The sequence below is a fragment of the Castanea sativa genome, chromosome 6, assembly GCF_040712315.1.
Source record: "Castanea sativa cultivar Marrone di Chiusa Pesio chromosome 6, ASM4071231v1".
Classification (NCBI taxonomy): domain Eukaryota; kingdom Viridiplantae; phylum Streptophyta; class Magnoliopsida; order Fagales; family Fagaceae; genus Castanea; species Castanea sativa.
The window spans coordinates 56,719,779-56,732,701 of NC_134018.1; the positions used below are offsets into that span (position 1 = coordinate 56,719,779).

Consider the following 12,923-nt stretch of genomic DNA (forward strand, 5'->3'; position numbering starts at 1 on the left):
ACAATGTAAATAATTTTCAAAAAATTGGATTGGCAAACTATTTTTAGGGAACTTAATATAATGCAAAAGATGTGTGTTTGACACCATTTTTCTAGAACAATTTTTTAGTAACCGAAACATAAGATAATGTGCGGACCACTTTTTCAAAATATTCACGAACATGCCATTGAAATATGTTTTTAAAGTTCACTTAGTTGTGCCGAAAGGCCCGAAACAAAATGGCCATTCCAAATAGAATGGAATTCAAAATTTTGGTTGTAGCACATATGTTGTGTCTGCATTCTGCAATGAGTTCCAATCACAGAATCAATCAAATTAAAGATAACCCTCTAGCACCATTTTCTTATCTGAGATTATGGGTTGTAACTTCTTCACTTTTAGTCCTCTATCCAGACTCTTAATTGCCACTTGCAAATTCTCATTATCACTATCACTTCCACCCCAAATTGGCAAAATTTCCATCACAATTTTTTGCAACAAATTTTGCTCAATACTCTGTTTTAGAAGCTCTTCAAGATCTCCAAAGTTCCCCCTCAAATCCAGCAAAACACTACAAAATCCTTGGCGCTTACAATATTCCAGAATTGCATTCAGATTTATCTGATCCAAAACTACTGTTTCAATTCCCTGTTGAGCTGTTCTCTCCACTACATCCATCTCTTTGTCTGTGAAGATAATCACATTAGCAGTTTCTTCAGTGGAGAGAGCTGCGATTCTGGTCAGAGGACTAGGATTTCTTGCTGTTGTAATCAAAAGGGGTTGCTTGGCTCCAGGTTCTTGGGATGCCGGAATGGAGAGCTTATCAATTAATAGTGTGGGAGACAGTATAACTGCATCATGCTCCTGTAACAATTGTGAGTAGTATCCACCAGCCTCTGTCACTCCTTCACCAAGCTGATCTAAAACATTGCCATTAACTGAGAGAGAGTATCTGCAGGTTACAGAGAGTTCTTTAAATGGAATACATTGTTGTTTATATTTACTTAGTTTTCAAGAAAATTCAAAATATAAGAACACCCAAGCAACATTTTTAAACAAAAAAATTAAAGGTGTTACAAAAAAAAACCAAGAATATAAAACAGTACGAATATAAATAGATATAAAACCATTTAATGATCGATGGCATTCTTTCTATTATATAAAAAATGTGGTAACTTTACCTGAGTGTTAAAAAAGGCTTTCCAGTCAGCATTTGATGGATATAGGCCTCATTGAGCCTCTTGCACAATTCTTCTTCCACGCCCACGGTCACATTGATTCCTGCATCTCTCAGTTTATCCAGTCCTTTTGAAGCCACTATTGGGTTTGGATCAACCATCCCGACCACTACCTTTTTTATTTTGGCTTTAATCAATGCTTCAGTGCAGGGAGGAGTTCTCCCATAGTGGTTACATGGTTCCAAGCTCACATATGCTGTTGCATTCTCAGCCAAATCCCCGGCATCTCTCAGAGCAAAGACCTGCAAATTTCACCACTTGACTTCATACATTCAGCAAAGGCTATACATAAACAAGATATTATAATTCTCTCTCTAATTTCCAACTCTATCATTTTTCAGAGAATAACATTGAATTTCTAGATATACATGAATGGTAAATTACATTTTGCAATACTAAACTATTTCTCCAAACCAATTTACTACCTTAAACTACAAATCTGAAGAAATAAGCCCATAAACTATATTGATTATTTTTTTCACTGTTAGTAACCCATAAACCAAGTGGCCCTTAACTGAATTGATGAAGCATACCTGGTGCTTGTAATGTAAGTTATATTTCTCCTTATCAAGGAGCCTTTCTATGCAACTTACAAGATGACAACATTTTCCTGGTCACAAATCTTATCTTTCTTCTTATTTATGTGTGTGTGTGTGTGTGTGTGTGTGTCTATATATATATATCCCCCTCTTTAGAGTGAACATTGATTTTTTGCAGTGACAGCTATGGCATCCCACAACTGGTTAACTAGTCTTGCAATGGAGAGAAAAATTTTACTCTTTTAAGTTGCAATCATTGTTTCATAAGGTCACTTCAAGCTAAGGCTACTTGACAAATGGACTTAATACTGCTAAAAGAATAGATTAAGGCTCATTTATTTGATTTGTCTCTTTTTATTTTTTTATATATATATAAGTAATAGAAATTTTATTTTATTTGTAGCTCATGGTAGTAAATGTTTTTGCAAAGTAGTCCAGTGTAGTAATCTTTTGATTAGTAAGTTTCACAAGCATCTAATGGTTTTTTTAATTCATGACTTACCACCTCCATTGGATGTTGTGATAGGAGGAACGGTCTTTCGAGCCAGAGTTCATTGGCATAGTTTAGGTCCTTTAGGATAGTAGCATGTAATTAACCCAACACAAATACCATAAGAACATAACTATTTATAAACTACTCATTCCAAAATACAATAATGCAGAACCATTTTTATGTTAGCACATTCGAAACCTCTTACCGTCAAAACAAATTATAAGTTCAGAATCAGTTTATGGAAAAGACAGAGAATTACCCAAACTGCCAAACATGCTTATCAAACAGTCTTCTTCTTCTTCTTCTTTTTCTTCTTCTTCTTCTTTTTTCCCCCTCCATGCAAAACAGAGTTTTAAGGTCGAACTAAACTAAAAATAGATAATAGGCGTTTCACAAACTTAGACAATCCACGAGTTAGAGCCTTTATCACCACTTTCAAAGTGCCAAAACAATATTTCCACAAAACTTAAGTACCTACATAATGCTCAAAAATAAGCACACAAATCTGAAGAAAGAAAAGGGAAAAAAAAAAAAAAATACACACCACAGTACCACACACACAAAAAAAAAACTATCTTTCATTCTTATTGCACATGAGAAAAAAGAGAGGAAAGCGGGTTTTACCTCACCGTGAGGCTGTCCAGCTTTAGGGTGAAAGCCTTCACCAACAATTTTTCCATCCTTGACAATAACACAACCCACCATGGGATTGGGACTGGTACGCCCAATTGCCTTCCTGGCAAGCTCCACACACTTCCTCATGTAAAACCCATCATCATCATTCTCATTATTTTGTGCCATTCCACCACATCTGACCTTAACCAAACCACCAAGATTCTTCAAACAAGTTGGTGATTTGGACACCCTTTTGAGTGAATTGCAAAACCCAGATTCGGACACAAGTTTGGTGGAGTGGTGGGTGGAATATGGGGGAGGGAAAGAAGGGAATATAAGATGAGGAGTCGGCGAGTCATTCGGAAGTGTGAAAATGTAATTGGGAAATGAAAATCTTTGAGTATGAATATTCATTGGAAAATGAAACCCAGGTGGGGAGTGAGAATATGTTATGCAGCAAAGGGACACCGAGATTGAAGTATAATATTTTCAAATGTAAAATATTTTATTGAAAATGTTTTCATTTTACCGTGTTTGGTTGCCAACATGTAAAATGAAAATTTTCCTTCAATCACGAAAAACCCAAACTCAAATTCTCTAATTTCATTCAAAGCACAACCATGAATCAAAGCAGAAATTCTTAAACCCAAATTTGAATTTCTCTACAAACTCACCTAAATTCGAATTTCTCTACAAACTCACCCAAACTCAAATTAGCTACCAAAAAAAAAAAAAAAAAAACTCGATATTGGTAGAAACCCAGCAAACGCAGGTGTTCTTTCACGGTTTTTAGCAAAACAAACATGCGACTAAAACCTTGCGGTAGAACCCAGATCGACATAGAAACCCGGTGGCAGAAACTGAGATCGGCATCCACAAAAAATCCCAAAACCCATATTGGGGAGACAAAACCAGATCAGCGTGCTGGGTTGTGGGAGAGAAGAGCTGAGAGTGAGAGTGAGTGACTGAGAGATGCGGTTCTTACAATCAGTGAGGTAAAAGAAAAACCCAAAGCCCAAAACGTTAGTGGTAAATTGTCTGAGCCCGGGTTCGAACCGGGGACCCCTAGTGTGTGAGACTAGCGTGATAACCAACTACACCACCCAGACAGGCGGCGAGATTTTTAGCTGCCATGACTATAACTAGCTCCTGGCCAGTGTTATAAAAAATTATTTAAAATTCACTCTCTAGGTTTCAATGTTTCGTTACTTTCATTTAAGTCCGGTAAGTTAACTTTTGTTATTTTAGTCTTTTAAAGGTTTGTTTAGATACCGCTTATTGTTGAAAACTGAAAATATTGTAATAAAATAATTTTTAAATATGTTAATAGAGTTGTGAGACTCAGTTTTAATGTTAATTTTGCTGAAAAAAAAGGTTTGTAGGTCCCGTAAACAATACACATGACCCACTATTTAATGACACAAACACTTAGATGCTGGACGCAACGCTATCCAAATGTTCACTAAGTTTCAATCTTCCTTAATCCAGTCTTCTGTTAACATTCCATCTATGTCTACTGTTAACCATATTTAATTTTTATTTAATTATTTATGAAATCAAACAACTTAGGCAAACAACAATTAATAAACTCCAACACCAGATCCTTTAAAACCAATGAAAGCTTAATTTTAAGTTTTAAGAGAGCAATCAACCTACACAAACCAACCGGTATTGCTGAATGTGTGGAAAACCAAGCAGTGTTCTCTACCATCCTTTTCCTTATCCGAAACCTAGGAATCATAGGCCAGGATATAAGCTCGTTTGCCAATGCCGCAATTCGCTACTCAATTCTTTGGCCTAAATCAAGGAAAATTCTTAGGTGCTTCCGGAGCACGAAGAAATGGTGCTCTCTTCTCTCACATTCATGGTGGACTCCACCATGAATTTAAAGAGTGGACCTCACCATGAATGTGAGAGGAGGGAACATCATTCTCTGTACTCTTGGAGTACCTAAGAATTACTCCTAAATCAAACCACAGCAGCTCGCTGACGTTAATGACGAAAGTGAAGGCATGAAAGCCCTTGGAATTGTACCAATTCACCTATTCCTTGAGGTGCTTGCTCTTGGAACTGAGCCAACCCAACAACACCACTGTCACTACTAGCTCTTTTTTGTTCAGGTATGTTCTGACAATTGAAAAAAAGTGGGGTTCTTCAGGTGTGGGGATGGAGTGATGGACGACATGGGTGGGGGTTAATTTCTGGGTTTAAAAAAAATTATTTAACATTTTTTCTTTAATTTAACAAATAAATAATTAAATAAAAATTGAATATGATTTACGGTAGACATGGATGGAATGTTAAAGGAAGATTGAATTGAAGAAGATTGAAACTTAAAGGACTGAAATGACAAAATACAAATTTATACGATTGAAATAAAAAGTTGTGAAATTTAGAGGGTGAGTTTTGCATTTTAACCTTATTTATATTAGTATACATATTTAAATAATACAATAAGTAATTAAAATAATCTCATGTTTCTTGTTGAAATTGAAACTCACCAAAAAAAAAAATTTTACATTAAAAATAAAAGACAAGAACAACAAGACAAAACCAATTACAAAGTACAAACCCACTTTTTGAAGTCATGCCTTTTTTTTTTTTCATGGTTTTTCCCTTCTCATATTGAGCTTTCCTTTGCATCAATAAAAGTCAACATCTTTGGCTTATATTTTGCAATTTTTTTTCCTTTCCTACCCTAAATGCAAAATTTATTTTGCATAAATATGAAATGCATATGTCCTCATTGTGTGTTAAGGTTACTTTCAGACACATCATCCACAATCACAGTTGTATCACCAAGGGAGGGGGCTAAAATTGAGTTGGATGAAAAAAAAATCAATATATTAATGAAAATAATGCTAAACAATGTCAATGTTGCAATGAAAATAACATTCAAAAGAAGAGAAAACTTGAGCAGTGTTGCAATACCAATCCAGACTCCAGTACCAATATTCATCAATAAACATGCCTCTATCGTTGAAAGGGATCTTTCCAATAGTTAGTTTATTGGAGTTAATTGCAGGATGTACCAAAGGAATCACAATGATGTTAAGAAAATTTTGAGTGCATACTTAAGTTTATCAAATATCAGAAGAAGAAATCTGGATATGCATTAAGTGCGGACTTTTAAAATATTTTGGAACTTGTGGATAGGCATTAAGTGAATTGTAATAATTTATTAAAAAAATATTTGAATAATTGATATAAGTCCAATTTTTTACTATAAATGAAATTGAAATATTTAAAGCATAACTCTCCAATCCAATCCAATCCAACCTATCTCTAGGATTGGCTGAAAAAAAAAAAACACTTTAACCTGACTGGTGATGCAAAAAATATGGGTTTTCTCATCTTCACTAGCCATGCATACCCTTATTTACAAGAGTATTTGCCCATTGAAGAGAAGAATAAGGGTAAAATACAAAAACTACCCTTGTAACATATATAGAACTTGAACAAGATACAGATGGATTCAGTGAAAATAACTTAGTTAGGAAATGGAGTTTTGGCTCGGTGTACAGAGGGACACTTTTAGATGGAACTAGTATTGCCATAAAAGTTTTTAATTGAATATTGAAGGAGGGTTTAAGAGTTTCAAAGCTAAATGTGATGTATTGTGCAGTATTCGCCACCAAAATCTTGTGAAAATCATTAGTAGTTGTAGTAGCATTGATTTTAAAGCCTTGGTACTGGAGTACATGCCCAAGGGGAGCCTTAAGAAGTGGTTGTATTCTTTTTTTTTTTTTTTTTCTATTTTTGACAAGTAAGAAGTGGTTGTATTCTCACAAACACTTCTTGGATATGCTAAAAAGATTGAACATGATGATAGATGTTGCATCATCATTGGAGTATCTCCATCATGGTTATCCTGTACCTGTTGTTCATTGTGATTTAAAGCCCAACAATTTTCTCCTAAACAAAGATACGGTTGCACACGTGAGTGACTTTGGTATTTCAAAATTCTTAGGCAATGAAGACTCTATGACACAAACTATGACAATGGCCACTATTGGTTACATGGCACCAGGTAATGTTTATAGTTTACAATTCAATTTTATGTTTACAAATACACACACAAACTCAAATTTGTCTCAAAAAAGTATTGAGCATTTTTCTTTTTACTATCAAGTAACAATATTGGATACTTTCTAACAATAAATTTCAATCAAACTGGTAGAGTATGGATCATAAGGGATCATTTCCACACGCAGCGGCGTGTATAGTTATGGCATTTTGTTGCTAGAAACATTCACAAGAAAGAATCTCACAAATGAAATGTTTGTTGGAGAAATGAGCCTAAAAGGTTGGGTAAAATAGGCACTACCTGATTCAATAATTGAAGTTATGATTGCTAATTTGCTAAAGAGAGGCAAAAAGAATTTTAAAGCTAAGTTGGATTGTATTTTGTCCATTATGAAATCGGCTATGGAGTATGGATTACTTAATAGTGGCACCTGAAGAAAGGTTAAACATGAGAGATGTTGTAACAACACTAAAAAATATATCAAATTGAAGTTTTTGAAGGATGTTGGAGCAGATTGACAATAGGAAGTTAAGAAATTTGTCTACATTTTTTCTTTGTTTGTGATTAAAGTAATGCTGAAGGATGTATGATTGACTACATTTATTGGAGGCATTAATTTACCCTATAATGGTAGTAGACAATTATTACAAACCTATGGGTAGAATTCACCATTGAAATCTGGCTTATAAAAGGAGGGTGCTCAAGGGGTAAAATCAGGGGTAAATAGGTATTTTTGCTCAAATTTTATGTCTCTTTCCTTCTAAAACAAAAAAATAGAACAAAAATGCAAGAGAAACAAGATCAAAAAGTGATATTTGTCTCTCTCTCCATTCACACAAATTTTGAACATGAAGAACATACCCAAAAAACCATAGAACATGAAGAACCCACCAAAGCCATCACCACCACTACCACTGAAACACCACAGAATCGAAAGAAGAAAAGAAAAAAAAAAAAAAAAAAAAACCACAACACCGGCCAACACCACCGAACCACAACAACCCACAAAATCACTAGCCACAACCACCAAGATCCACACCCATTGCCACTGCCAAACCCATCGCCGAATCACCAGCCACCATTGCCAATCAAACACCATGACCCAAGACCAATCTTCAAAACCCATAAACGACCAAGAAACCACGACCTAAGGCCAATCTTCAAAACCCAGAAACATCGATCAAACCCAAGATCCACAACCTACACGATATAACCATCGATCAAACCAAGAAACCACAGAAACATCGATCTAAACCCAAGACACACGCGATATAAACCCAGAAATGACCAATCTTCAAGCCATCGTCGTTAGTCTTCTAGCCTCAACCGTCGCCTTAGTCATTGCCGTTGCCGTTTCCACTGAGATAGACTTGGCTAAGATGGGAGAGTCGATTACGATGACGTTTGGCAAAACCCAGATCCAACCCAATGTCATGCTCCTCCTCAAAACTCAGACCTAATCCAACACCATGCTCCTCCTCAAAACCCATACCCAACCAACACAGCCAACTCGTGCTCCTCCACAGTCATCACCCAAGCCACCACGACCAAAAGCTACCGACGATCTGAACTAGAGTGTAAGAGATGAGAGAGACATGGACAGAACAGAGAGAGAGGGGGGGCAGAAAGAGCATGAGGAATAAATTAATGTATAGAGAAGAATAAAGTTAATGGGTTAAGTAAAATTTTCCTTTTGTTTTATTTTCTTTTGAAAAAATATAGTTTGTGATTTATTGGAGTTCTTGAGACAAGTTTCTAAATTCTTACAAATCGCATCTTTTGATTTTTTTTTTCCTCTTGTTTTAGCCTCTTTTTTTATTTTTTGGGAGGAGAGAGACATAAAAGGGGTGTAGAAATACATATTTATCCCTGATTTTAACAGAGGTGGGTTACAGAAAACAAACGAAATATATCTCAGATGGGTTAAGTGACACTTTTCAAACCACGGGTAGACAAAGTAATTTTCGCCCAAACCACAGGTGGGTTATGTGTAATTACCCCATATATATATAAAGAAGAAGTTGAAATGGGAAGAGTGGGATGAATAGTGGAGGTTTAAATGAAGAGGACAAAATTAGATTCAAATTCAAACCTGGAAAATGAAAATAAGTATGAGTGAAAAATATGTCAATCCAAACCTAATTTACTAAAATGATATGTTAGGTTGATTCTCACCTGTGGGGAGTAAAAGTACCCAAGTGGGCCTATGGGCCTTTGAGCTGTAATATGGAGGGCCGACCTGCTCTAGGATTAAACTCTATGAGTTGGCCCATGCGCCGAGGGTCCGAGGATACAGCCGAGGGAGAGTTTCACCTCGGACAGATCCAAGAGAACTCAAGATTTTATTATAAAGGCCAAGGCACAACTCTGGAAAGACTAATGGATAAAAGGGGACATCCTGAATCTTCTAGATGCACCAGTATTAAAGAAAATATCAAGAGTAAAGGCTGCCACCTCCGCATTAAAGGCTCTGCACCTACCTCCCTAGCCGCATTAATAGGGAGGTGACCCCTGAACAGTGAGGTGGAAACTTCTAGTCACTGTTCAAAAAGTATCAAGGAAGGAAGTATAAAAGGGGGGTAAAGGCCAAAGAAAGGGGGGCGGTAGCTAAGAAAGAAATTGAGAAATTGTAATCTTTAAGGAAGAAAGAGAAATAATAAAGAAGTAGTCCTCGGCTCGAGTCCGAGGAGATCCATTGCAATTATTGTTCGTTATTTACCTGTATTTGTTTATAAAAGTCTGTTATCGAGCTCCCAGTACTTCTAACCTAGGTTTCAAGCCCACACTCTACAAATTTTATTGTTTAAGGCTCATTGGGCCTGAGCCCGTGATTGTCTTTGGGTTCAGGTGCAATTGTGCACTTACAATTGGCGCCGTCTGTGGGAAGTCTAGTCTAGAAGGAGTGGGAATACTATGGCAGGCTTGGGTTCTCACCATGCAGAGTCACAGGGATCACAGCCGGAGGATCTTTTCGAGCGTCTTGAGCGTCGAAGGGATCGTGAGGGAAGCGTCCACACAAAATACCCAGGGGCTAGCCATACTCATGGTGGGGGTAGCACTACCCACGAGGAGGGTTCTAAGTCCACGCAGAGGGAAATCAATCGTTTGAAGAGGAAGTTACGCCGTGCTAAACGTAGGTTTTCACCGTCCTCGTCTAATTCTTCCTCGGAGGAGGATAGGGGAGGTGGCTACAGCTCAAGGTCGCGCTCCCCCACCAGTGCAACGTCCTCCGGTGAGGAGGACGACCAGCCAACCCGCCGACGTAAGAAGCTTAGTTCTAGGGGCTTAGGCAATGATGCTATGAGTAGGGCGTTGCACCAACTCTCCAAATCTCCGTTTACACGGAGGATTGAGAAAGGAAGGCTTCCCAGAAGGTTTACCCAGCCCACTTTTACCATCTACAATGGCCGGACTGATCCGGTGGAGCACGTGAGTCACTTTAACCAGAGGATGGCGGTGCACTCTCACAACGAGACCCTGATGTGTAAAGTTTTCCCCTCTAGCCTGGGACCCGTTGCTATGAGGTGGTTCAACGGCCTTAAATCGGGGTCTATAGGTTCGTTTGGGGAGCTTACTAGAGCGTTCGCTTCGCGGTTCATTACGTGTAGCAGAGTACCTCGGCCATTGGACTCGCTGTTATCCATGACCATGAGGGAAGGGGAGACGTTGAAAGCATACTCCGACCGTTACTGGGAGATGTTTAATGAAATAGATGGCGACTTTGATGAGGTGGCGCTTAATACCTTTAAGGTAGGCCTTCCTACTGATCACGACCTGAGAAAGTCTTTGACTAAAAAGCCCGTCCGTAGTGTACGTCGCCTCATGGACCGTATTGACGAGTACAAGAGAGTGGAGGAAGACCAACAGCAAGGAAAGGGAAAGGAAAAGGTTATCCCGCAGGAGAGAAGGGATTTCAGGTCGGACAGGTACCACAATAACAGGCCGAGGAGAGATTACGTTGGGTAGTCCGGCTCGGCAGCACCTCAGGCCGTGAGCACTGTGTTCCGAGAACCAGTGCATCAGTTGTTGGAGAAAGTTCGTAAGGAGCCCTTTTTCAAATGGCCTGGTAAGATGTCAGGGGACCCTGCGAAGAGGAATCAGAACCTCTTTTGTCAGTACCATCAGGATGTGGGCCACACTACCGAGAACTGTCGGACCCTTTGGAACCATTTGGAGCAGCTTGTCAGTGAAGGAAAACTGAAGCAGCACTTGTGTCAACCTATCAAGTGGCAGCCGGTCGGCTCAAACAATCGGAGGAACAATTCGTCTCGGCCGGCATTGGGAACAATCATTGTTATCTTCGCCGCACTGGTAGGACCGGCTCAGGTCCCACTAGGGTGATGGCGGTTTCCCATTCTCAGGCCGAGGATGCGGGCAGCAGGCCGAAGAGGTTGAAGGGCACTTTGCCCGTCTTAGGATTCTCCGACGAGGATAAGGTAGGGACTATCCAGCCCCATGATGATGCCCTTGTAGTTACGCTTAGGATAGGAAATTATGATGTGAGGAGGGTGATGATAGATCGTGGCGGCGGTGCGTATATCATGTACCCTGATCTATTTAAGGGGTTAAGGTTGAAGTTGGAAGATCTTACTCCTTATGATTCGCCGCTTATAAGCTTTGAAGGGAGAGCCGTTGTGCCGAAGGGACAGATCCGTTTGCCCATTCAATCTGGCTCAGAAACGGTTGAGGTGGATTTCATTGTGGTTGACGCGTACTCTCCATATACAGCCATCCTCGCCAGGCCTTGGCTGCACGCGCTTGGAGCTGTCTCCTCTACCTTACATGTTAAAGTTAAATTCCCCTCGGGAATGTGTCGAGGAAATCCTCGCAGCCAATCGGTAGCCAGGCAAAGGCATATCGGCCGCGCATCGCATCGCAAGCCGAGCCTTCGGCTTTAATCACCAAAGACTTATAGCAGTTAACGGCTCCCCGATTCATCCGGAATGGTGACAGAAGAGGAGACACATTGTGAGGAGTTAGAGAAATTTCCAAGAGCCAATGGCTCGAGAGGTTCTTCCAGTCGGCATACTTTTGCCACACCAAGAGAAGATCGAATTGTTAGAATTTACGAAGGACAAAATTGATGTTTATGCGTGTGATCCTTATGAAGCTCCTGGCGTCGATCCGAACTTCATTTTCCATCATTTAAATGTCAACCCAACTATTGTTCCGAGAAGATACCACCTCGGCGTTCTTCCGCAGAACATTCCGAGGCCGTGAAGGAAGAGGTGCTTAAACTCAAAAGGGCAGGGCTATCAAAGAAGTTTTCTACCCCGAATGGTTGGCCCATACAGTCGTTGTGAAAAAGAAGAATGGAACGTGGAGGGTATGTGTGGACTTTACTGATCTGAACAAGGCCTGCCCCAAGGATTCGTTCCCAATGCCTCGTATTGATCAACTGGTGGATGCTACCGTTGGACATCCTAGGATGAGTTTTCTGGACGCCTTCCAGGGTTACCATCAGATTCCCTTAGCGTTGGAGGACCAAGAGAAGACTGCTTTCATTACTCCAACCGGGAACTATCATTATAAAGTTATGCCATTTGGGTTGAAAAATGCTGGGGCTACCTACCAAAGGATGATGACTAGAATGTTCGAACAGCAACTGGGGAAGACCGTTGAAGTATATGTAGATGATATGGTGGTTAAGAGCAAAACAATACCCTCACACATGAGAGATCTAGCCGACACCTTCCAGGTGCTAAGAAAGTACAAACTGCTCCTTAACGCCTCAAAGTGCTCTTTTGGCGTGGGATCCGGAAAGTTTTTGGGATACATGATTACCCACAGAGGCATCGAGGTGAACCCAGCACAGGTCAAGGCTATTCAGAATTTGCAGCCGCCTCGGAACCCAAAAGAGATCCAAAAATTGACCGGAATAATTGCTGCATTGAATAGATTTATCTCTCGGTCAGCTGACCGGTGCCGTCCTTTCTTCCAATTTTTGAATAAATGGAAAGGGTTCCAATGGACCGAGGACTGCGCGTTAGCTTTCCAACAACTCAAGCAATATCTTTCTCGGCCGCCCATTT

At 39.5% G+C, this 12,923-nt stretch overlaps 1 protein-coding gene and 1 non-coding gene across 2 annotated transcripts; both read right to left on the reverse strand.

Annotated features, from left to right (window-relative positions):
* Nucleotides 1-139: 139 nt before the first annotated feature.
* Nucleotides 140-3,990, reverse strand: LOC142638147 (riboflavin biosynthesis protein PYRD, chloroplastic-like). The gene is made up of 3 exons (XM_075812145.1): nucleotides 2,874-3,990; nucleotides 1,161-1,459; nucleotides 140-931 (listed from the first exon to the last, which is right to left on the reverse strand). Exons 1-3 carry the CDS (start codon nucleotides 3,276-3,278, stop codon nucleotides 316-318), a joined length of 1,320 nt encoding a protein of 439 aa, XP_075668260.1. The 5' UTR covers nucleotides 3,279-3,990; the 3' UTR covers nucleotides 140-315.
* TRNAV-CAC (transfer RNA valine (anticodon CAC)) lies at nucleotides 3,900-3,973 on the reverse strand. Its single transcript has one exon. It is a non-coding gene; the product is annotated as a tRNA-Val (tRNA).
* Nucleotides 3,991-12,923: the final 8,933 nt, after the last annotated feature.

Coding starts and splice junctions, on each gene's coding strand:
- LOC142638147 (XM_075812145.1), bottom strand. CDS start 3,278: ATGAATATTCATACTCAAAGATTTTCATTTCCCAATTACATTTTCACA. Junction 1,460..2,873: donor CTGGACAGCCTCACGGTGAG/GTAAAACCCGCT, acceptor TGAAATTTGCAG/GTCTTTGCTCTGAGAGATGC. Junction 932..1,160: donor AAGCCTTTTTTAACACTCAG/GTAAAGTTACCA, acceptor TGTAACCTGCAG/ATACTCTCTCTCAGTTAATG.